The sequence below is a fragment of the Hyposmocoma kahamanoa genome, unplaced genomic scaffold (genome assembly GCF_003589595.1).
Source record: "Hyposmocoma kahamanoa isolate Upper Pololo Valley unplaced genomic scaffold, ASM358959v1 64, whole genome shotgun sequence".
Lineage (NCBI taxonomy): Eukaryota > Metazoa > Arthropoda > Insecta > Lepidoptera > Cosmopterigidae > Hyposmocoma > Hyposmocoma kahamanoa.
Genome location: NW_020653852.1, coordinates 22,080,259 through 22,106,408, shown reverse-complemented (window position 1 = coordinate 22,106,408; position 26,150 = coordinate 22,080,259). Strand labels below are relative to the sequence as shown.

General features: G+C 42.0%; 1 protein-coding gene across 1 annotated transcript in view; it reads right to left on the bottom strand.

Moving 5' to 3' along the window:
- LOC113231116 (alpha-2-macroglobulin-like) overlaps positions 1 to 25,535 on the bottom strand; it is a 63,835-nt gene extending 38,300 nt beyond the window's left edge. The window contains exons 1-5 of the mRNA XM_026465287.1: positions 25,196 to 25,535; positions 16,213 to 16,382; positions 15,446 to 15,518; positions 14,385 to 14,547; positions 5,772 to 5,930 (exon numbers count right to left, since the gene is read on the bottom strand). Coding sequence (XP_026321072.1) covers positions 5,772 to 5,930; positions 14,385 to 14,547; positions 15,446 to 15,518; positions 16,213 to 16,382; positions 25,196 to 25,281 — 651 coding nt within the window. The 5' untranslated portion in view covers positions 25,282 to 25,535. The remainder of the gene's footprint in view (positions 1 to 5,771; positions 5,931 to 14,384; positions 14,548 to 15,445; positions 15,519 to 16,212; positions 16,383 to 25,195) is intronic.
- Between the last annotated feature and the right edge of the window lie 615 nt (positions 25,536 to 26,150).

Here is a 26,150-nt window from a genome sequence, read left to right as displayed (position 1 = left end):
AGATTAGCACGGCCCGTAGGGGCAGACCTAGAGGCCCCGGGAAGTCCTTCCCCGGTGCGGCAACGGCAGGGAGGGGGCGCTCTAGCTCGTCAGAGTGGAACGCCCTCCAGAAGGATGCGGACGCGGCCTTCTTCAAGGAGGCCCTGGGCCGGGGTCAGGCCGGAGAGGCTGAACCCGATGGCATGGCGGGCCTCATGCGAGAGACCCTGGCCCAGGAGGCACGAGACGGCCTCGCAGCAATATTGGCGGAGTCCGCCAAGTCCTCTAACCTCAAGGGGACGGGGAGGGGACGGGACGGGACATCGAAAGACGCCTCCCTGCGGAGTACCTACGCCCCCCCCTGGGCGGCAGAACGGGGTCACCCGCCCCCGAGGCGACGCCTGCCGTCACCGCAGTCGCCCCGAGGTTGCTCCCCTCCGCCGCGGCCCCCGAGTCGACACCGGGCCCCTCACTGGCTCGAAACGCGCCTGCCGGCCAGCGGCCCAGCAAGAAGGCCAAGAGGAAGGCTCCCCCGCGGAAGGTGACTGCTGCCCCTCGTGCGGCGCCCACCGCCGTTCTCGCCGTCCCTACCGCCCCTGACGCGACGGCCTCCACGCCGACTGACCAGGCGGAAACGCCCTGGTCACAGGTAGTCGGCCGCAAGGCCAGAAAGGCCAAAGCGGCAGCTGCCGCCCCCCAAGCGGCACGGGCCCCCGCCAAGGCGGCCCCTAAGACGGCTCCCAGACCCAGGGCTCTCGCCACCCCAAGATCATCGGCGGTGGTGATCACGCTGAGGCCCGAAGCGGTGGCGGAAAAGGGGGCCACTTACAAGGTGGTCCTTGAGGCGGCGACCGCTGCGGTTGATTTGGGCAGCCTCGGCATCCCGCACGTGCGGGTGCGGAATACCCAGACGGGTGCCCGCATAGTCGAGGTGCCCGGGGCGACCAGCGCCGAGAAGGCCGACACCCTGGCGGCCAAGCTGGAGGAGGCGATCGGGGGGCTGGCGACAGTAACGCGGCCTACCAAAACCGCCGATCTAAGGGTCACCGGTTTTGACGAGTCAGTGACCCCGGAGAAGATCCGGGCGGTGGTGGCCGCGAAGGGCCAATGCCCCCAGTCCGCCGTGAGCGTGGGAGCCGTCAGACTGGCCCCCAACGGGAGGGGGTCAGCCCTCGTCCGCTGCCCGGTGACGGCAGCCCAACGGGTGGCGGCTGCCGGCCGCATATTGGTGGGGTGGTCCTCCGCCGGGGTCCATGTGATGGAGCCCCTCCCCATGCGCTGTTTCAGGTGCATGGGGATTGGTCACACCAGAGCCCTCTGCCCGTCCAGTGTAGACAGGAGCGGGCTCTGCTTCAGGTGTGGCCAGGTGGGACACTCGGCCTCCGGGTGCACGGCGACCCCGCGATGCTCGGTCTGCACCGCGGCTCGCCGTCCAGCGGACCACGTGATGGGGGGGCGATCTTGCGCTCCCTCCCCCACCAAGGGCAAGTCGGCGGGGACCCCAGGCCCCCCCCCTATTGAGGGACAAAGTATGGAGCAGTAATGCCAGCACGCCACCATATTATACTGCAGGGCAACCTCAACCACTGCGCCAGGGCACAGGACCTATTGGTCCAGGCCATGGCGGAGTGGGGGGTTGCGGTGGCTGCTGTGGCGGAGCCATACTTTGTCCCCCCGCGGGGGAATTGGGCGGGGGATCGGGAGGAGACGGTGGCCATAGTGGCGTCGACTGCCGGACACTCCCCCCCTCTAGTGGTGAAGGAACGCGGGTCAGGGTTCGTGGCGGCGAGGTGGGGAGAAGTCATCCTAATTGGGGTGTACTTCACTCCAAACCGCACCCAAGCCCAATTCCAGGCGTTCCTGGAGACCCTAGAGAGGGCGGTGAGGAGGGCAGCTCCGACGCCGGTGTTGGTGTTGGGGGACTTCAACGCCAAGAGCGCGGCGTGGGGTTCTCCGGTCACCAATACCAGGGGGCCAGAGTTGGAAAATTGGGCGGCAGTCCTAGGGCTAGCCATCCTCAACCGGGGCCAAGCCAACACGTGCGTTCGGCGAAATGGGGGGTCAATCGTGGACGTCACGTTTGCGACCCCCTCATTAGCCGCGCGAGTATCAGGCTGGCAGGTCCTGGAGGACGAGGAGACCCTCTCCGATCATAAATATATACGGATGAGGGTCTCCCATACGCCGCCCACGACGGCCTCCAACACGGCCCCCGGGGGGGCTTTCCCAAATGGGCACTCACCCGCCTGGACCTTGAGCTCGCAGAGGAAGCAGCCATGGTCCAGGCGTGGTGCCCCCCCCCCACCGGCCACCGTCGACGTGGAGCAGAGGGCGGTCAAGTTCAGGGAAGACTTGACCGCCGTCTGCGAGCGGGCCATGCCCAGGGTCAGAGGGACCCCGGGCAAAAAGAGTGTGTACTGGTGGACCGCGGAGATTGGGGACCTCCGCACCGCCAGTACCACGGCCCGGCGGGCCTACGGCCGATGCCGCCGCAGGCGCCACACCCAAAGTGAGGAGAGAAGGCTCCACAGCGCCCTTCAGGCCGCGAGGCAGGCCCTGAAGGTCGCAATAGGGCGGGCCAAGGACTCCGCGAAAGAGGAGTTCTTGGCCACCCTGGACGCGGACCCATGGGGGAGGCCGTACAAAGTTGTGCGCAACAAAATGTACGGCGCATCTCCCATGGAGTCACTGGAGCTGAATCTCCTCAACCGGGTGGTGGAGGGCCTTTTCCCCGAACCGCAGCCCTTCACCCCACCGGCCATGGTGCCCCTCAGAGCAGACGGGGGGCAGACTGAGGAACCCCCCCCGGAAATCACCGAGGGGGAGTTGGAGTCGGCGGTGGGACGGCTGCGGGGGCGGAAGAAGGCTCCCGGCCCGGACGGGGTACCGGGACGAGTCCTTCGCGTTGCCCTGAAGCATCTCGGGACCCGCCTCAAGCATCTCATGGATGACTGTTTGAGGACGGGGTTGTTCCCGAGATGCTGGAAGGAGGGAAGGCTCGTCCTGGTGCCCAAGCCGGGCCGACCTGCGGACTCCCCCTCGGGGTTCAGGCCCCTCGTCCTGCTGGACGAGGTGGCGAAGATCCTGGAGCGAAACATCGCCTCCAGGATCAACGAACACTTGAGGGGGACAGGCCCCGATGTGTCGCAGCGGCAGTACGGGTTCAGGGCTGGACTCTCCACCCTGGACGCCCTGGAGTCGCTGCGACACATCGTGGAGGAGAGTAACGGCGAGAGGGAAGGCGTGGTGGCTGTGTCGTTGGACATAGCCAACGCCTTCGGCACTCTCCCCTTCGCCGTTATCAGGGAGGCGCTGAGGTACCATAATATCCCCAGGTACCTCAGCCGTCTGGTGGAGCACTACCTGGAGGACAGGGTGGTGCTCTACCAGACGAGGGAAGGGAGGCGCGCCGAGCGCCCAATGAGGTGCGGAGTACCCCAGGGGTCCGTATTAGGACCACTACTGTGGAACCTGGGGTACGATTGGGTGCTGAGGGGCGTGCTGCTCCCCCGGACGGCGGTCATCGCGTACGCCGATGACACGCTGGTGGCCGTCCGGGGGACCACCTTCCAGGAGGCGGCCCGAAGAGCCTCAGTAGCGGCGGACATGGTGGTCCGCCGAATACAACTGCTGGGGCTCGAGGTCGCCGTGCCGAAGACGGATGTGGCCGTCTTCGGCGGGAGGGGTAGAGGTTGGGCGGTGCCGGCAGGCGCCCACATCTCCATCGCGGGAGTATCGGTCCCGGTCAAGTCCCAGATGAAATATCTGGGACTTGTCCTAGACCGGCGATGGAACTTCGGGAAGCATTTTCGGCAATTTGCTCCCCGAATAGTGGGCGCCGCATCGGCGTTGGGCAGGCTCCTGCCCAACCTCGGGAGGCCGGGAGCCCCATGCAGAAGGCTATACGCCGGGGTGACCCGGAGTATGGCCTTATACGGGGCTCCCATTTGGAGTGGGGCCTTATCAGCGGCGACGAAGTCGCTGCTGAGGAGGCCCCAGAGGGTGGTCGCCCTGCGAATGTGCAGGGCGTACATGACGGTGGCCTGCGCTGCCGCATGCGTCCTCGCCGGTACTCCGCCGTGGGACCTCGAAGCCGAGGTCCTGGCGGAGGTCCGCACCTACCGGCGGGGAATGAGGGACCGAGGCGAGCGACCCGCTCCCCAAGAGGTGGAGCGGGAGCGCCGCCTCGCGGCGCAGCGCATGCGGGACCGGTGGAAAGAGGGCTTGGCGGATCCCCCCTATGGTGCTCGTACCATAGAGGCGATTCGCCCTGTCCTCGTAGAGTGGGTAAACCGGTCCCACGGGCCACTGTCGTACCACCTTGTGCAGGTGCTGACCGGGCACGGTTGCTTCGGTCACTACCTGCACAAGGTGGCGAGGAGGGAACCGTCCCCGTCGTGCCACGAGTGCGGCGCTGCGGATGACACCGCGCAGCACACCCTAGAGGTGTGTAGCCGGTGGGATGAGCAGCGCCGCACTCTGACGGGGACTATAGGGCAGGACCTCTCGCTGCCGAGCGTGGTTGCCGCCATGCTCGATAGCGAGGAGTCCTGGGAGGCGATGGCCTCCTTTTGCACAGAGGTTATGTCGCAAAAGGAGGCCGCGGAGCGGGTGCGCGAGGACGCGGCGGACGCGCACCCGCTCCGGCGCAGACGTACGGGGAGAAGGCGAAGGCAGTTCGCTGCTCGCCTGATCCCCTAGTGAGACCAGCGGGCTCTGGACAGGGACTCCGGAGCCTACATTGCACGGCCTCACTCGTCTGGGGGGCGGGTCGGAGGACAACCGACTCGTCCCTTCGTTGGCGCGGGAGCCCTGGCGCAAGCTAGGGCGGCCGGGCGGCGTCGTGGTGAATGTTCACTGATCCCACGGCGCCGACTCAACCGGCGAGAGGGAAACCCGGGGGGGTTTTAGTGGGGTAGGCCTTCCAGTGTGGAGGGAGAGTCCCCACATAACCCCTGGGTCTCCCTGGGCTCAGGGGTATCCATAAAGATTTCCCCCCCGAAAAAAAAAAAAAAAGTTAAAGTTAAGTTAAGTTAAGTGTATATTACCAAGTCGTCACTTTAGACGAACAATTGCACGTAAGTGGACTAGCTGTAAGGCGGCACGCCTATCCGTAACAGTTGCAGTGCCACTCAGAGCTTTAAATAGTATAGATCTTAGGGGCACTACCAATGCGCCCGTCACCCTGACACATAAGTTGATAAGTCCCATGTGTTTGTAAAGGGTCTAGTAAGAGGATTAATTGATTTTAAGTAATATAGTATTTAGGTTTTCGCGATTGTTACACGTAGGAAATGAAACTATTTTTTCCGGATTTAAATCGCGTATATTTGTTTTTGACCATGGGACCTGAAAAGGGCCCGAAATGTAGGTTTGTTTCAAAAACAAATATACACAATTTAAATCCGGAAAAATAGTTTCATTTCCTAATGTAGTATTAATACAAAGATCGATTACTCAGAAAAAAATCTTTCGATCCGTCCGGATTCGAACCGACGTCTTCTAGCATACCGTGGCAGACTACCAACCAACCAACTAAGCCACGGAACGAACCAGCGGACCTCACGGTTTTTTAACGACTCTTTAGCTGTATCTATAAGAAATCTATTATTTTTTTCTAAGAGTTCGATCTTTGTATTAATAATTATAACAAACTAGTGGAGTAATTTCACACAAAAATAATTGAATATCTATTCAATAAAAATTTAATATAGTATTCTTATCTTCGTCTTGGTTCTCCGCATTGGAGAAGTTACAAACACAAAACATGCGTAAGAAATATTGTTGAGAACCTGTGATCCATCAGCAAGTCTTGCTCTGATGATCCACCGCCCCGAAGGCGCGTGGACATCTAGCTTGTGTTGTAGCTGCCCCACGCCCATTCGGGTGCGCATGCGCTGCCATGTAGCCGCGCGTGTGCCAAGTGGGCTTTCCAGCCAGATTTCATCAATCTGTAAAGAATAGTTATTTGTTATGCAAGGTTGCTAAGTTGTTGTTTGATGCCCGTGCTTGTATGAAGCAAGCCAATCCTGACCGCAAGGGTTTCAAGATACGAGACGCAAAACACACAATTTTTCACCTCACTATAGCGAGGAAAATGGTAGATGAAAAAAAAACAGTTGGACTATAACAAATCAGTTTTAATAAACAAAATTAGTTATCGTTGTCAATTTATTGTCACCAATAATAAGAATAAAATATACCCACGGATTTATATTACGCGTAGTTGAACGTGTATGTTTATGTTTTTTTTTCATCGGTGCACCTACCACAGACTCAAGTTCGAATTTCTAAATACCATTTCTAATGATAAAGAAAGACTTTCCGAGTCAGTGAGGTGAAAAAGTTTTTTTAGATGTTCTGCGTATATTTAGTTATCCCCGGCCGCTTATGCACTTGTGTGGTGAAAATTGTTTTATTCTAATGAAGTGCGTTGAATAAAATACGCATTGATAACAAATCTCTGAGATGAATCTCTGTCACTCTGAGACATAAGTTGAAAACAACCATGTGTCTGTAATTTCACCTACACCTTTCAAAACTGAAAAGCAATATCGCTCATAGTAATTGCTTGACGGCAGAAATAGGTAATGTGGGAGTACTTCCCAGGATGAAATATTTCACAAGGAGGTCTGCTGCTGCTAAAACTAGAACTCGTGTCGAATGAATGTAGTTATTATTATGTCCACCAGATGGCAATCCACCAGATCATTCACCATGTCCATGTCAAAATGTTCCTGTGTCCGTCACATTTATACGGTATTTACCATATCTCCAGTATATACCAGTATTTACAATATATACCACGTGATCACAAGTGCCGTTGTGCTCTATGGAATCTATGGACAAGCCATGAATGGTCATTAATAATAAACGAGTAAATTAGTAAGTCACTAATTTATTATTCGAATGATAGGATTAAAGTCTGTCTTTTTTGAAGACGGAGTAAAATAACATTTTTAGGGTTGCCAGTTTTCATAAAATTTTAAATAGTTATGGTGTTGTTATCGATAGTTTTATCGATAAATTGTGAAAGAAGATGAAATTTTTCCAAAAATTACTGAATTGTGAATGTTACGACGTTCTAATGATTACTAATTCTTTATTTTTATATTGACAGTTGACCTACTACCATCGAGATTAATTTTTATTTATTCATAATTTTTATTATTTTTTAACAAGAATAGCCGGATTCGATTATCTATATTGAATTAAAATGAAAAACTTTAAAGAATGCCTCCTCTTTGTATTTTTCATAAACATAGTTCTAAATACAGTGTATGTATGAACTTACAAAAATTGACAATTCAAAAGGACTTGTGCCCAGTAATTGGACGAATAATGGGTTGAGGATGGTCCAAATGATACAAGTTCAGCAATTTACTCCATAAGTGTGACCAATATTTACTCGTTAGTCGATAGAATATTTATCAACTGCAATCACTAGCTGCTCACAAGCGGGCAACTCTTTTGCGCAATGGACTGTCACTTTACTCCGTCTTCAAAAAAGACAGACTATAGTATATAATTACTAACGAGTCGAATATCGATATCATTCGCAATCGCGCATCATTATTCTGGGCGTCAAACCCACGAGCTGTGTATTTTTATACTAGTGAGATAGCAATATATCTGTCTCGCTCTTGCAAATAATATAGGCCCTCTGATTGGTTGATTGTGTTTTTTATACTCAGAGAGTATACTATTCAGCGCTTTCAGATTTGTATAAGTATAGCCAGATTTGCCAATAAACGTATTCTAGTTCTCATAATTGGCTTTTCACTGAAGATATATATACCTGTAGCTACCCAGCACCTAATTTGGCAACCTGAAACTCCTAAATTGGTGACCCAATAAATTGATCCCGACGAACTGTTAACGTTTAGGTAACTTTACACTGTTTTGTATCGTGGGTTCTTTTGATTATAATTCAAGTTATATAGTTCGTTGTAAATATTGAATATCGCTAGCTAATGGACCGTAAACTTATTTTAAAGAGTAATATTTTTTCAAGCCGAACCAGACATTTAATCACCAACAGAACGCAGTCTAAAGTATAAGACGCTTATTTAAATAGATACTTACATATATCATTTACCTTCAGAGACGGGCAAGCGCCCGCGTTTTAACCCGGCGCATTATTAATTCGGTTTAAATCGGGTTAAAACTCATGAATGCCCGAAATCGAGGGCAAGAACTATTTACAACAAAATATTCGTAAATCGAGTTTTATTTAAATGATATTGACAATGATATTATTACAAAATGTTTATTGCTTGCTCACACATTACCTTCCTATTGAATCAATTCGCTTGAAAATCGCATTGAAATCAATCGATACAAGAAATCTTTAGGTCGTATACAATTAAATCGATTTTCATAAAAATCTGATCGTAATAATGCATCCCGAGTAGTAAGTGAGAGTCCACATAGGGTCTATTCTCATTTTCCGTCCGAAACCAACTGTTAAATAAGTAATACTCGATCAAGTAAAAACACAATGTCAAGTAAGAAGCTTCATTCGCATCGTGCTTCTTTTAACTTTGGTCGAGTATTATTTATTTGCCATTGCTTCGGATGGCGAAGAACGAGAGTACAGGGCAGTCCACTGTAATGGTACGTAGTGTGTGGAATTGCCTCTTTTTCGTCTAAAAATGATAAATATGCAATTTCACCAACTTCCGTGTATGCCTATCATAGTTTTCGCCCACGATTTTTGGCAGGAATGGGTTAAAACCCGGTGCTTTAGGTAAAAACGTTAAACACCGTCGGGTTGATTGGCTTCCAAACGCACTGCCCATCACTGTACTTAAGGACAATATACTCAAGGGCAATCCCTTCTATTCACTTAGTAATCATTCACAATATATCTAAACAAGTACACAAACAATAAATCACAATAATTGGCAGGATGAACGAAGCGCAATTTACGAACATCGTGCGTGGAGGATACTCCTTGTTAACATTGACATCGTTTAAGATTTCTTGAGAAGATATATAAAGACTTATTTAGATAAAAGACATAGATAGGGGAAAATACACAAATAGATATAGGGAAGGCAGAGGATATTAAATGAACGTATCAATATTTTATGCTATTTTCATTGACTTACAATTATATGGACGTCGGGTCCGCGCTAAAAAGGGTCCGAACTTATAGGGCGTTAAAATCGTATACAGAGCGTCATTCACGCTTTAGTCTTCGTTTGTTCGACTGACAGCGAAGCAAGCAAAATTAGACAGTACTGCGATGACATTACAATTTAAATTCAACGTTTTAGCTTTTCATATTCCTTTACATGTCACTACGTTTAAATAGGTTGACTTGGGACATTTTTTTCGTGGTTTGTGTATTAGAGCCGTCGTCCATTTATTTGTAAGTCAATGGCTATTTTACAATATTTTATGAAATAAGGTACAAAGAATGGCTTCAAAGTATCGCAACGCATTTCTCTCTACGGTATTGAAGAGTATTATTATATTATTTAGTAGCAGTGGAGCTCCTTGTGGAAGGGTTTGTCCAGTGAGGAACTGCCACGTTACCTATTTCTGCCTCCAAACAGTAATGTGATCATTGCTGCGTTCCGGTTTTAAAGGGTAATGCTTGTCAATTTACATGTCAGGTTGATAGGCGTAGTGGTAGTGCCCTTCAAATCTAAATATAAAGATCTTCGTTGCACTATATAAATAAATAATTTAGCGCCGATACGCGATGAGCCGTGGTAACGGCAAGCGGAGCGGGCGATCCGCAACAACCCAAATTACCAAAATTTGGAAAAATATGATTCGAAGGCTCATATTATGTTCTACGTTTATAAATATTTCAAGATTTATTTAGCGTGAATTATAAAATGAAATTGTATAGATAGAAGCAAGCGAAAAACGAGATTTAGGCATAACGGTTGGACAACAGCGAAAAAAGAGAATTATAAAAAAAAAGTCTTTACAATAATAGCTCGTCCAGTATCTGCAACTTTTCACAGGAGTCGACTGTCAAACGTGGAAAAATATTTGGAAAATATCAATTTTTTAGAAAAATATGGATTATTCGATATGGAAATTTTTCCATGACCCAACACTAGTTAAGATAAAATCATATTAAATGTTGAATGACGAAACGTAATTAAATAGGCGCCAAAAACGCATTTTTTTGTCGCTAAATAGAAATCAAATGTGTCTTTTTCTTTCGTCACACTTCATCTTTACAGAGACACAGGGTGTTCTTAACGGTGGTATTTAAAGTAGACCCCCTTGTCCCATCGGGAATAGAACCCGACACCTTATCATGTTGTGCCCACAGTGCAAACGGCTGGGCCCAAACGGGCAAACCCGTGCGCAGCTGTGGGACGTATAATAAGGTTAATGCTGTACGACAAGGTCGACCTTTCCCCGTGTTTTCCAGATCAGTTCACATACGGTACAATCACAATAAAAAAACATAGCGTCCATTCCGCTTGACCCAGAATAAAATAACGGAAAGTTATTCTTTCATTAAAAGTAATTACAATGTACCATAACAACAATAAAATATCGGAAATGAGTTCAATTAGGTTCACCGAGATGTGGTACCGTTATAAAAGTAATCTTTGAGCATTGACCGTGTCGTCAATGCGGTTTGGTTCATTTTTAAATGATTTAAATTAGACTGGAATTACTTATATGTAACGTACGTTAAATAGGTAATGTAAGTAATGTACTATTTATTTACTTATTTATCAGTCATTTACATAATACACTAAGAGCGTTTGCACTTCGTCTGATAGTTCCGAATTCGAGAAATGATGGTCCGAAATGTCACAGGGGTCATTTTTTTTCCGGGCGGCGTCGTGGTGAATGTTCACCGATCCCACGGCGCCGACTCAACCGGCGAGAGGAAAACCCCGGGGGGGGGGGGGGGGAGGGGGTATGGGCCTGCCAGGGGGGAGGCCCCGGCCCCCCCCAACGTCTCCCTGGGCCTGGGGGTAACCATAAAGATTTCCCCCCCGTCAAAAAAAAAAAAAAAAAGGGTTATTTTATTTACGCTTTTTAAAGCTTTTTGTCAGTCAATGTATTCGAGTAGTCTATGGGTTAGGTATACACAGCGTACATACAATTCAATATGAGTACAATACAATAACATCTTTAGGATGCTGCTGGGATTGTCACGGTTGCAGTGCATCATGTCAGGCATGTTTGCTGAAACGCGAACAGATAACTTTTATGCTACTAGGCGTAAAAAAAGTCGTCTCTGCTAAAGCGAGTGCGTGACAGTGGCAATGGCGTCCTGAGTTGTCCATTGTTTTGACTGTACAATTTTAAAGTTATATGTAAACACATTGACTTACAATTATATGGACGTCGGGTCCGCGCTAAAAAGTGTCCGAACTTATAGGGCGTTAAAATCGTATACAGAGCGTCATTCACGCTTTAGTCTTCGTTTGTTCGACTGACAGCGAAGCAAGCAAAATTAGACAGTACTGCGATGACATTACAATTTAAATTCAACGTTTTAGCTTTTTCATATTCCTTTACATGTCACTACGTTTAAATAGGTTGACTTGGGACATTTTTTTTCGTGGTTTTTGTATTAGACCCGTCGTCCATTTATTTGTAAGTCAATGGGTAAACATTACAATTGGTCAAATTAAGTAATAATTGTGCATTTTCCAAATTTTAATACTTAAATTTTCTATCAATATCTCAAAATTCAATGTGTTCATCATCAATAGTTCTAAGGTTTTCTTTTGTAACTAACACCATTATCTTATGGGCTATGAAATAAATGGTTTATTATTATTATTATTTCTGGGTATTCAAGCGATATTCGTATTCTCTCGGATTCGAATTGGACTTAGGGCGCGTTCCCATCATGTCGTGACGACAGATAGTGGTGCAGTTTAAAGTGTCGTGGCTTGTATATTTAAATGAAGTTGTTCACATACAGCACACCACGATTAACTGTCGTTCACGACTTTTTCGACGTTACGACGACAGACTGTCGTGTTAATGGGAAAAGCTACAACGACTGTCGTCTGAAGATAAATAAAACGACACGAAAGAAAAAATGTCGTGCCTACCACAAGGCGGCTGCAGTGAACCGATAAAGTTTCGTCACCCACGATCCAGGGGGTACAGCTAGACACGACAGTCGTTCAACAATAAAATAAATGTCCACGACACTGTTACGATAGATAGTCGTGATACGGGAACAGGTTAGTTAACTACAACATATCCCGTCTTACTAGCAGAAGAGCTCCTTGTGAAAGAAGTGCTAGTGAAATTACAGTTATATGGGACTTGTCAACTTATGTCTCAACCTTACCCTTCCAAATTGGAACGCAGTAACCCTCGTATTACTGCTTGGCGGCAGAAATAGGTAACAGGTACTTCACTGGACGCACTCTTTCATAAGGAGCTCTACTGCTACTAAGAGACAGGGCGATAATTACGAACTTTAGACCTTATAAACAAAGTCTAAAGTTCGGAAGTAAAGTTTTACCTTATGAGCAAGACCAAGAACGCATTATGTGCTTACTATTGTTTCTAAAGATACGTCGTGTGTAATGTACAGTTCCATAAACGGTATGGACATCTGTTGTTTAACTCAATGACGTGTAACGCTTTAATACGCGCAGATAACATGACGGTTTTAAAGACAAAGCTATCGTACATTTTTAACCGACTCCAAAAAAAAGGAGGAGGTTCTCAATTCGTCTGTATGTTTTTTTTTGTATGTATGTTACGCGATAACTTCGCTATTATAAGTATTTTCTCATGCAGATCTAAGAATATTCGTTACTTTTGACTAATTTATTACAGCTACATGTTATTTTTATAATACCAAGTAATGGGTAGAACAAGTCGTGCGGCTGGTGGTAAGCGACACGCCTATCTATAACATTTGCAGTGCCACTCAGAGCTTTAAATCCTAAAGATCTGAGGAGCACTGCCACTACGCCCGTCACCCTGAGACATAAAATTGACCAGTCAAATGTGCTTCAACTAACTTCAACCAACACCCTTACCCTTCAAAATCGGAACACAGTAATGCTTACATTACAGAGCTTTAAATCGCAAAATACTAATAACTACAAATACATAATTTCGTTAAGAAAGAAGAAATCCATAATATTAATCTTAAAACTAAGCCAACTCATGGTACCACAATTTCGTTTAACTAAGGTACTTTATAGTTTTACAATAAGATTCCGGAGAATATATTAAGATTATCATTTCCTAGGTTTAAAACTTACATTAAAAATATTTTAATTAAAAAGATGTAGGTATGGAAAGACAACATGAGTCTAGATTCCACACAAATATGATTCGAAGTTTATTCTATAATATTTAGGTTTATTTGAAAAGAGCAATCCATAAAATTTCTTGCTCGTTCTTTTCAAGGAAGTCGGCACAGTGAACGAGCAGTAGCTTAAAAAATGACGTTTTCATGCATTGACTTACAAATAAATGGACGACGGGTCTAATACAAAAACCACGAAAAAAATGTCCCAAGTCAACCTATTCGAAATTTAAATTGTTATGTCATCGCAGTATCGCGCTGTCCGTAGAACAAATGAAGACTAAAGCGGAGTGTCGCGCTCTGTATACGATTTTAGCGCCTTACAAGTGCGGACACTTTTTAGCGCGGACCCGACGTCCATATAATTGTAAGTCAATGTTTTCATGTGTAAAAATTTTACCTATGGTATAATTCATTATTTGACTTAGACGTTGACAAAGATATTATGGGCATTATCACTGTACTGATTTTTGTTTTGAACCATGCAGCGTAGTGGTAATAATTTATTAACCGACTTCAACTAAAAATCCAAAACAGACATCTACAACAAACACTACAAAAATTCATAATGTCTACTAGTTCGTTCTGTACTGTATCAGACTGGATTCGAACCAGCGCCTTCCCAGCTGAGCTACGGGACGTACCAGTAGATCTCATGAATTTTTCTATATGCTTGTTACCATTGACTTACAATTGTTTTTAACCGACTTTAAAAAAGGAGGAGGTCCTCAATTCGACTGTATTTCTTTTTGTGTGTGTAGGTATGCTACGCAATTACTCCGGTATTTTATTATATAAATATCGCAATTACTCCGGTATTATTACTCCGGTATCCGGTACCGGAACCGGTTTTGATGATCTTTTTTGTTGGAAAGAGGGTACCTCAGTATTAGTCCCTTTTAAATTTGAAGAAAATTTCTAGCTCTAAGGGAGGCAAACTGGGGGATGAATGCATTTACGCTCCGTTAACCGACTCGAATAACTTTTTTTCAAATAAAACAGTTGTAATTATGTTCTTATGTGCCCTGTGCGAAGGTAAGCACGAAGATGCAATGTTTAACACTTTTCCATAGTCTCTGGTGGGATTTCTCTAAATAATTCTTGAGGTTGGAATTAATAGACTCACCATGCGATAAGCAGGAGTGAGATCAGGCTTTAGCACAATGAGTCTCGCGCGCACAGTGTCCAAAGGCCTGTAGCGCGCGCGCTCAGTCAGCACGGCTATTGCCCTCCCGCCTGACACACGCACGAAGAGGTGTTGCTCCCATGTACAGTGGTGGTTTGGGTACCTGGATATAGAAGATCGTTAAGGTGCTTGAGGATTGAAAATAGTATGGCAAAATTTCAATTCTCTCTTTTTCGATAGAAATGGTCGTATTGACGAGCATCAGTGGGGCAAACATTGATGTAATATTGCTAATAATATTGCTGTAATATGCTGCATACACAGAGTATTGTACTCTGCAACGGAATCACTTTTTCGCGCGAGCTCGAGATGGCTATCAATATCCGTCGCGATATGTAGGGTACAAACGATTTAAGATTTACATATTTAATAATAATAATTTACAGAACATGTTACTCAGCCGCGTATTTATCGCTAGATGAACTGAAAAGCATTGAATCTTCACTATCCACAACCATAGCGCGAGTACTTGTTCTCGTGTCGCTTTGCATCGTCTTGCCTCGTCGGTGGAAAACCACCTTTAATTTATTTAATTTTTTTGTATGGTATCATGTTCTTCCAAACAACACTAAATAACATTCTAGGAGATACGGCATCGTGGTTGCGTAGGATTTTTTATTTTGCTAAACATTTGCTATTTACATGTAGACGAAAAAATTAAAATTTTGCGGGTTTGTGATTTTTTATCGAGTCAAGTTTAGTCATTCGTGCTCCGAGCACCAATGTTCACAAGCGCTATCTTTTGTTTTCAAGAACATTTACTTTTCTTATAGCTCTCTATCTGATTACACTGTTGTATTCATAATGTGCTTAATTTATAATAATCTAGTTTACAAAGCCATCAATGTTATAATTGTAAGGCGAGGGTTTAGGCTAGGGTTCATGCGAATTGAAGACATCACTAACAGCTGCATTATTTTGTAGTATTGTTTTGAAAAGCGGCTAGGTCTTATAAAACAAAATATTTAAAATCAAATAGACAGATTTTAAATAAACATTACTTAACAACGACGACCAGCTTAGGCCTTGTGCTGGTCAACTGCGGTACACGGATGTCCAGGCATCCTCCGTCTCCTGTAACAAGGTCTATTCTTTATCAAGCGTCCTAGTTTTGAAAATTACATCTAAATTTAATTTAGAACATATGTATAAACAGTTTAAAGTTAAATTTAACTCAGAACTGAAATCACGATTATCCAGATTTAATTCGATTTGTTCTAATATTTATTAATTGACGATGAACGTGCTACTTTATAAACGAACATTCCATTTTTAAAATACAAATAAATTTATTAGAATTATACTATTATTTGTAATGTAAATTCAATTTAATTTAATTCTTAATTATTTATTACGTTAATAATGATAATTTTCCGTTTAATGTAATGTAATAAGTAATATTAAATTTATTAATGGGTGTGTACCTAAATAAAGAAACATTGGATTTTTTATTGAATGTTTTGTGTGTTTTTACTTCTATATTATTTTTTTTTTGTGAAATTACTCCATTAGCTTGTTATATCATAGCAAACTAGTGGAGTAATTTCACAATTTAATTTAATATCATGATAGTAAAACATCGTGATATTCAATAAACTTATTATTATATTCGAGACTATGGACGTTGCAATACGTCCGAAACATCGAGGCAATTAAAATATGTTTTATACATGATTAAATCCCGAACTAAAAATCAAATAATGTGTGAAAATCACGGAAGTTTAAATGAAAATATTTTCATTATTTATCAATTATGTATAGAATTCACCTGTAGGTAACTCCCTGGTAGCTTGAGAGCTCTGTTTGTCATCATCATACAGAGTAATAGTCACCCGTGCTGGACCGTCAGTATAGAACCGCGAGAGACAGGCTCTACTTGTTCCATTGGGAGATATCACGCCCGGTGCTAGGAAGATGTGGTTACTGTCCGTGCAGGGACTGGAAGCAAAAGATGTAATATATAGACGCGCCGTTCCGATCAACTGAAAACCAGATTATGTAAAACTGTTTCATTTCAAAATATTGTAAGACCTATTAGAAACCTCCACGTAAAATCAAGAATAGCATTACTTCGCACCCCTCATGGAAGAATGGCATAAGTGGAGTAACGTCAAGAATGTTTATTCCTCCATCAGATACAGAAAAATATAACCCACATCCTCTCCAATTCTTGTAACTCTATCGACTAATATTGCAAAGAGAATTACAGGAATTGGAGAGGAAGTGGGTTATATTTTTCTGTATCTATCTAATGGAGCAATAAACATTTTTAACGTAACTCCAGTTATGCAATTCTTCCATGAGGGATGCGAATTGTGCAGTACAATCGTGTGCCGCACGTGTAACATCAATCTGTAATGTAGCATACAACAGAGTATACACACAGCATGTACCAATTTCTTAGGACTCAGCCCACACACTGAAAAAGGAACGGCTGGAAATTAGCGCCTGCCTCGCCCGATCTTTTATCTCTTTGGCGCCAGTGTGCACACTTACTTAAAATTACTCAGTCTCTTGTCTTAGTCTTAAGTATTATATTTATGCGTGTACAGAGAATCAATTTCATTAATAAACGTTTTTTCTTTCTATCTAAATTGAAGAATGGCAGTATCTACTGCAAGAATTAATACAATAACATCATTTTAGCATGCCTATGCCGTTTCGGTCTTACAAAACATGCGAAAGAAAGAAACATTTTTAAAGTATACTTTTAAATAAAAAATCTGTTCTCCTTCTTATACATTGCATTAGCATTTTGATAATTTTCGAGATTTTTGTACCGAAAGTTTCTTTTTATTTGAAAAATGTCACTTACACTGATTTTACACCTAACAATAAAACTGAAACTATAAATAAGATATTTAAAAAACGCTTATAGGGTTGTAGATCCAAATTCGCAGAATCCAGATAATGTTAACAGTTAATAAATAAATCATATAAAATAAATAAATAAAATGTTTCTTTATTAAAGTATACACCCATTAATAAATTTAACATTATTTATTACATTACATATCAATTAAATTGAATTTTATTAATCGAATATTATTATTATTAATGAAGTGCGTTACGTTGCAGCGGTTACACACGGCGACTTAGCAGCGATGCAAATGCGTGACTGCATCGGTACAAACACGCGGTTGCATCGATGCAATCGCCTATAAATCCCAAGTGTAGCGATGCAATCGCGCGTTTCCCAAATTTTTAATGATGTTTCTATTCATATTTCAATTCACATTTGTTTTTGTACATTGTCTTTTGTTTTCTACATTTTCCTGTATGTAATATTTTCAATTTTGTCGGGTTTATGAAGAAAACCCCAGAAGAACAAATTCACGCGCTTCACATTAAAAAAACCGTTCAATTGCAGTTATACGTTTAAATAAAACTTAACGACGAAAGAATGAACGTTAAAAACACTATTGTCATCAAAATCATTGATTTCCGGTGCCGTTGTTGTATTTTGCATAATTTTGGAATCTAGTTCAATATGGCAAGGTTAATTGTTTTTAAAATGTCATCAAAAACATTATTGTGAGGTTGAATTTTCCGTGGATTTTTAAAATTAAACTACACATTACAATCATTTAGAAAAAGCAGGTATTTTTTATGTTGTCAAGTGACGGGACGGACAAGTCGTGCGCCTGGTGTTGAGCGACACTTAGAGCTGAGCTTAGAGACATAAGTTGACAAGTCCCATGTGCCTGTAATTTCACCAGCACCCTTACCCTTCGAAACCGGAACACAGTAATGCTGACATTACATTCTAGTTAGTATTAATACTATCTATTTATATTATAGTCGAGGATACGTATCCGCTATTTTAGTAAAAATCATACGTTAAGATTAAAAAATGGCCGACACGACTTTGCATATGAAGTCAAATACTGTCGTAACTCAAAAATGTTGGCGTTGCGAACACACGATTTGAAAATTAAAAAAATACTGAATCTTATTGCGAGTAATGGGATTGTTTTTATTTATACATAATATTTAGTTATCCTCTTATAAACGACAATATAAATTTATCGGTTCCATTCAGCAAACGTTCAGTAATTTTGTTTTCAAATTGAGTTTTCCCAATTCCACCATTTTCGAATTACTACAGTATTTGGTTCCACGTATGACTTAAGCGAATAGGTTCAAAACATTTATTTCCTTTTCCTTTAACAGTTGATACTTCGTCAGCTCGAATTTATATTTTTTCCAGTACAAATACGTTTCAGTTTAATTACGTCGAGCGGCGGGCACTCTGGCTTTATTTCAAAATTTAATATTTTACTAACGATGTTAAAGCTATTTGAAAAATGTATATACTGGTATACTATACGTGTTATATTTAGTTCAAATATAAATATATCAACATCATTGACTTACAATTATATGGAATGGACGTCCGGTCCGCGCTAAAAAGTGTCCGCACTTGTAAGGCGCTAAAATCGTATACAGAGCGCGACATTCCGCTTTAGTCTTCATTTGTTCTACGGACAGCGCGATACTGCGATGACATTACAATTTAAATTTCGAATAGGTTGACTTGGGACATTTTTTTCGTGGTTTTTGTATTAGACCCGTCGTCCATTTATTTGTAAGTCAATGATCAACATATAAAAAAATACTGGTTTTCTTGTAAAATTTCGAGGTAAGTTTCTGTTTTCACATCATGTAGTAATCAGTGTATATCCTTAATTTTACTATATATTTTTCCAAAGTGGTGGATTCAATACTTTCACTGTTTTGTGGAATTAACCAAAACACCATTTGAGATTGTATAGACTCTTAATTCTGTGACTGAAAGTTTAGATGAAATAACTAAGTAACGCAATCATAGCCTAATTAGGGAAACCACGTATCGCGGGTGCCATGGACACACACATAGATAACCACAAATTACACTAAAACTCACGAGAGAAATATTTGTAGGCCATACAAATATATTCCTCAGACATTGTAGCCGCCAGACCCAAGTAGAAGTTGATGAGGATCTCGACGAGCTCGTAAAATTAAAAGACGATTTAAGTAGACTGTAATATTTTGGCAATAGGTTTCTTAAAGAAGTGCAATACAAAAGTGAACGTCCTTTTTGACCTTTTTGAGTTCATACGAAAAGTTCGTTAAATTGTGGTAGGGGTGTAATATGTATGTGTGTGGATGTGGTGTTAGTTGATTGGTTCAAAAAAGGCGCCTACGTAATGTGCCCTTGAATGTGCTCTTTGTAAAATTAAAAATAAGGTATTTAATTAATAACTATTGTAACTATAGTGAAAAAATAGGGTGGTTTGCATTAATGTTAGACATAACTGGTTGAAGACTGTACCACCTCAGTCAACCGTGACCATGGGACCTGTAAAGGGCCCGAAACGTCGGTTTGTTTGAAAAAACAATGATTATAATATAATAATTAATACCCATATAATTATTGCTTTTACTGCTAGTTTTTTTTTGAATTTTATTAATTTTATGTTCTTTTTGTTTATTTTTAATTGCGGCGCCCTAACCGGGTCATGTTGGTACTATGTATTTACATTTTAAGATCTGTGTAATACATGGAAGCAATAAATACTTTGACTTGAATATTTCTCCCGGCCCGGGAACTGAACCCTCTGCGTGGCAGACCCGGCATGGTAACCGTTCGGCCACAGAGGCTGTCAAAGATGTTTTATGGCGGTTCAAAAGGGCCTATTCGTACGTATACACAATATACATACATGCAATGCTTTATATTTTATTTATATTTTATTACACCACACACACACACACACGCACACACACACACACACACATTTTCATTCAATTTGTATAGGGAGCCTGGAGATCTGTAACACAGGTCTAGTTACCTAGTATGGACTCCAGTCTCTCGTTTAAGGTAGTTAACTTCTAGCTTGACTTAAGTAATAACCAATCTGGAATTACACAACCTTCCTTTTGTGAGAGTTTGAATAAATATCTTACTATTACTATTATTTATTAAAATACGCGAGGTTTATGATGCACCCGTCCTTTCACTTAGAGAATTTTATTGGAGCGAAGACGGAACGAAGCAGACAATGACCAAGAAAAGGAATTAGAAAATAATTTCAAAAATTCAAAGTTTCAAAAGCAAATGGCCAGGAACCAGAGAAACGGGTTATAAAAGGTGGGATGACGATGAAGGAGATCGCATAGTTACGAGAGTAATATCCTTTGTTAATAATACCCTTTTCCTTAATTGGTTTACAGGGAACGAATGAGTAACTGTACCCAAGCAAAGTAATTAAGTCAAGCATCCTGTATAAAAGGACCGTTTTCAATGGATCCATCAAAGGGGTCATTATAATCGTCTCGCCGACCGTTAGAGGGCAAAAAACTGCGCGTGCGCCGCGCGCTTCCTCGTATTGATTGAATACATTCAAGGTTCTTTGTCGCGATGCCCATTATATCTCAAAGGGTTTTATATTTAATATACGTGTATTGGTTTTAGTATTTGTAAACCTTTTTGTGAAAGAGCTGGTCCAGGCAAGAACTGCCACCGTACCTATTCTTGCTGCCAAGCAGTAATGTAAGCATTACGGTTAGGTTTTGAAGGGTAATCACAGGCACATGGGACTTGTCAACTTACGTCGTAGTGCCCCTCAGATCTTTGCGATTTAAAGTTTTGGGTGGCATTGCAACTGTTATGAACAGGCGTGTCGCTTACCATCAGGTGCGCGACTTGTTTGTCCCGTCATTTGATGTCACAAAATAAAAAAGTAAATAAACATTTCAGATGTTTTTCTGTTTATTTTCCAATTGCCTATTCTATTTTCAAATGATTCGCTCTAGATTTTTTTAATGACATAAAAAAGAACGTTCTATATTCTTCTGTTTTATTTTTATTGGCGACCTCCGTGGTCGGGTGGCTTGCACACCGGCTTTCATGGTGTCCCCATTTCTGAGGTCCCAGGGTCGATCCCTGGCCGAGTCAATGTAGAAAAACTTTTCGATATTGTCTCAGGTATGGATGTTTGTACCGCCGTTGTTTCTGATTTCCTTAACACAAGTACTTTAGTTACTTACGTGATGTTTTCTAGTATTTATATATTTCAAATATAATGTTTCAAGTATTGCTGTCTAGCAGAATATACTCCTAAGAACGCTCTTAATGGAATTTTGTCTATTGTGTGTTTATAAAGGTATTAAATATAATATACAACTTTTGTATTTATACATATCTATAAGCACGGAAGAAAAAAAAAACAATGGAAGCGACCTAAGACTCGATTACTATGAGAACCGATGTCGCCAATACTCACACATTTTTAATTTGAAACACTACAAAATCTTGATATTGGTTGGTCGTAGTTTGAAATTTTAAAACAATCATCAAATTCTGGATTATTAATATATTTTAAACTTAACCCTGTTGGCATATCATTCAAAGTTCAATACCATCAACACCTATTATTGCAAGTTACGACGTTTTGATATTATGTTGCAATTTCAATCAATGTGCTGCCATCTAGCGGTTATTTGCTAAACGACGACGAATTGGAGTTATTAATTTAGTTCTCTAGGTATAAGCTTTACTTTAGTTACTTGTAACAAAAAAATATTTCTATAATATAAGATGGTATGAAATACTACCACGAGTAATATTTTTGGTGCGGCTCTTTTTTTGTACTTCAAAACAGCGCAATAAGGCATTTTTCTTGGAGTTCACACAAAACGCAAAAGGCGGACTGAACTCATATAGGTCTTTCGAGACCTATAGTTTTTTATTTAAACATTTATTGTAAGTATATTTATTCGGTATTAAATACAATGTAACGTTGTATTACCATGGTATAGATAAGTATGGTAATGGAGCAGCGCGGCTGGCATCTGTGCACACCTGCGGTGCGTCGTGTACGAACCAGAGTTGTTGCTGATGCAGGTTCTTTACTCATCAGTGGATGCTGATTTTTTGACCTTAACAATAGCGGATGTTGATGCGGATGTATTAACGCGATTTTTTGTATAAACCAAGCGACGGGACGAACAAGACGTGAGCCTGGTGGTAAGCGACACGCCTGTTCATAACAGTTGCAACTTTAAACCGCAAAGATCGGAGGGACACTACCACTGCGCCAGTCACCCTGAGACATAAGTAGACAAGTCCCATATGCCTGTAATTGCACATCCTTACTATCTACATGAAAAGGCTTAATTTTCTTTGGTATTGTAATAAAATATTATTTTAATGATTTTGTAGCAGTAGAGCTCTTAATAATGTGAGCATTACTGCGTTCAGGTTTTGAAGGGTAAGGGTGCTGGTTGGTTGGTACTGCTTGGCGACAGAAATAGGTGAGGTGGCAGTACTTTCCTGGTCGAACTTTTTCATAAGAAGCTCCACTGCAACTGACAATAACAATGTAACAACTCTACATTCCGAGCGAAGTGTGGGCATAGACGCGTACTACGCATACTATGGTATTATAGTCGGTAAACTAATGCACCATGGAACTAAACTAATATACAGAGCCATTGACTTACAAATAAATGGACGACGGGTCTAATACAAAAACCATGAAAAAAATGTCCCAAGTCAACCTATTTAAACGTAGTGACATGTAAAGGAATATGAAAAAGCTAAAACGTGGAATTTAAATTGTAATGTTATCGCAGTACTGTCTAATTTTGCTTTCTTCGCTTTCAGTCGAACAAACGAAGACTAAAGCGTGAATGACGCTCTGTATACGATTTTAACGCCCTATAAGTTCGGACACTTTTTAGCGCGGACCCGACGTCCATATAATTGTAAGTCAATATACAGAGCAGATACATTGTAATACAGTAAAGCTATTTGTGAAAGAGTTCGTCTAGGAAAATTTTAACACCTTAGCTGTACTTACCTGCCACCAAAGCAATAATTTGAGCATTATAACGTTCCGGTTTTAAAGGGTAAGGGTGCTGGTGAGCCGCACATGAGACTTGTTAACTTAGTAGCAACTAACTGGTAGTAACTAACTGCCACGTTATGTGTTTCTGCTGCCGAGCAGTAATGCCAGCATTACTGGGTTCTGGTTTTGAAGGGTAAGGGTGCTGGTGAAATTACAGGCACATGGAATTTTGGTATCGGACTCGCATGGGAGGTTCATTCTCGATTTTTTTTAATGATACCAGGCAACGGGACGAACAAGTCGTGCGCGTGGTCTTAAGGGATATGCTCGTCCATGACAGTTGCAGTGCCACTCAAATGTTTAAATAGCACAGATCTGAGGGGCAGTCACTGCGCCCGTCACATTGAGACATAAGTTAACAAATCACTGTAATTATTAATACAAAGATAAGAAGAACACTCAGAAAAAATTCCACCAACTTTTTCGAACCAACGTCTTCTGGCATACCGCCAGACGCTTTACCAACTAAGCCACGGAACGAACCAGCGGATCTCTCTTTTCTTAATGCGAATTTCTCTATGTTGCTTGCGTCGTATCTTTGTATTTTGGTTTTTCAATGACTTTTTAGCCGTAGGCGCCATCTATGATATTTCGTCACCCAGTTAGATACCTTTACAGCTACCAGCCCCGGCTAGAGATGTCGCCGTTCATTATATTTAAATTTGTATTGAATTGATATTCGATTATTTTTATGTGACATTACTCCACTAGTTTGTTACATAATTATTAATAGAAAGAATTTTTAAAATTAATAAAATCCGGCCGGATAGAAGGATTTTTTTTCTGAGTGTTCGATTTTTGTATTAATAATTATAACAAACTAGTGGAGTAATTTCACATGAAAATAATTGAATATCAATTCAATAAAATTTAAGTGCCTGTAATTTCACCAGTACCCTTCAAAACTGGAATGCAGTAATGCTTACATTACAGCTTGGCGGCAGAAACATGTAAGGTACTTCCTGGCTGAATTCTTTCTCAAGGGGTAGAGCCCTGCTACATAACTTGTGAGAAGAGTGGTACTATACAGGCTAACTTTAAAAAATAAGGGTAATTTCGAAAAAACTTCTTTACATTACATATCGTTCTCATCGTTTCGTACTGAGTGTTGCGAACGAGCTTTCCATAGTATTCAGTGTTGCCAGACTTTTGTGAACCCCCAGATGAGTTATTATCCAACCCCCTTCCCCACTAAATCACCAATAAAATTTGTAATTCCCCAAACATTTTAAGTAGCTTAAAATTGCCTTTTCCTATTTCAAACATAGCCTAAATATCGCCGAGTCCCCGATTACTATTTTATCACGCCTAATCTGGCAACAGTTATAGTAATCGTGTTTTTCGTATGACACTAAACCGTGAGTGCTTCCATACTTAGAGGGGGCTCCACGGTGTGGCGTAAACGGACATGTAGATACTTGTAAACGTTGAACATATTTGTAATTAAAATAAAACAATAACCAACGCTGAAACAATTGACATATTTTTGTTTCTTATACTATTAATTCGCAAATAATTATGCATCCAAAGAATGTGAACATTGAATAATCAGGCCTCAGCTGCTGCGCGTCTACTCCGTACTATAAAAATTCGCATTTTAAAAATTTATTATAGATGAGCGCGTTGCTCAGGCTTTCTTTATGTGTCGTTTATCACAGCAAGTGACATAATTAGAAACACAAGAATATAATTACGAATTCTTCCTGTATCTATAGGTCCGCGTCTATAATTCACCAGCCACCACACACAGAAAGCCGGGGCACAAAAGGTCTTTGTTGGGTCTATTTCACAGTGTTGAAATACTTTCAATGAATACAATTTAATACATGCATATATGTATACTTAGATACATACCTCGTAATATTTTGAGGTCCATCATAGAGTCTCACAAATTTTATTTCTATCAACACAATAAACAATAAGTACAAAATTCGAGACATATTACAGAAATTTTCACTTTAACAAAACATCACTTTTAATTAACACAAAATATTGTTCTTTTTTAAATTAAAACCATGCTAAAACAAAAGAACTTGTAAAAAGTATGTCACAGACTAGATTTATAATTAAATTGTAACACAATGTATGTTTATAGTAGCCGCGAAAAAATGTCGTTAAAGTAAAAAATGTAACGTCCGATCGCAATTGATCATTTGAAATTGGAATAAAGTAACGGACGCGTGCGAAGTGCGCGGGCGCTGCGAGACCGATGCGCCGGACAAAGGTCGCGCATCGCGGATTATGGAGACAGACGTTGACAACATTTATTTAAAATTTTATTGTTTTTATAAATCCTACAAGGTTTTTAATTTTTGTTGGGTAATTATTTCATGAATTGAAACAATTTCTTGAGTGGAGACCATGGCGTAGTAATAGTAGTGTAGAATGTCCTCTGCCGGAGCAGGAGTAACTATCTACAACAGATGGATGCGACAAGCCCAGGACCGGGCAAAATGGTGCACAATGAGAGAGGCTATGTCCAGCAGTAGATTGCAATTGGCTGATGATTAATGATTTGTTGTCCCAAGTGCTTTCATTTTTATTCACTAGTCTAGAGAAGGTAATTTAAATCGTTTTGAAACTTGTCAGATTTCTAAATTGTTGGAGAAACTGGATCTAGAACTTGTCTTGAAAATCGAAAGTTTAGTCGTCCAGAGTACAGTTAGTAACATGCGGACTAGTTAGATCAGATTATAATGTATAACTGATACACTGTGTCAAAACACAGTTAGTTGTTTGAAAAACAAAAGTTTAAAATTACTTTCATATAAACAATAATGATTACTCCAAATAGTCAATAGACTGCGTA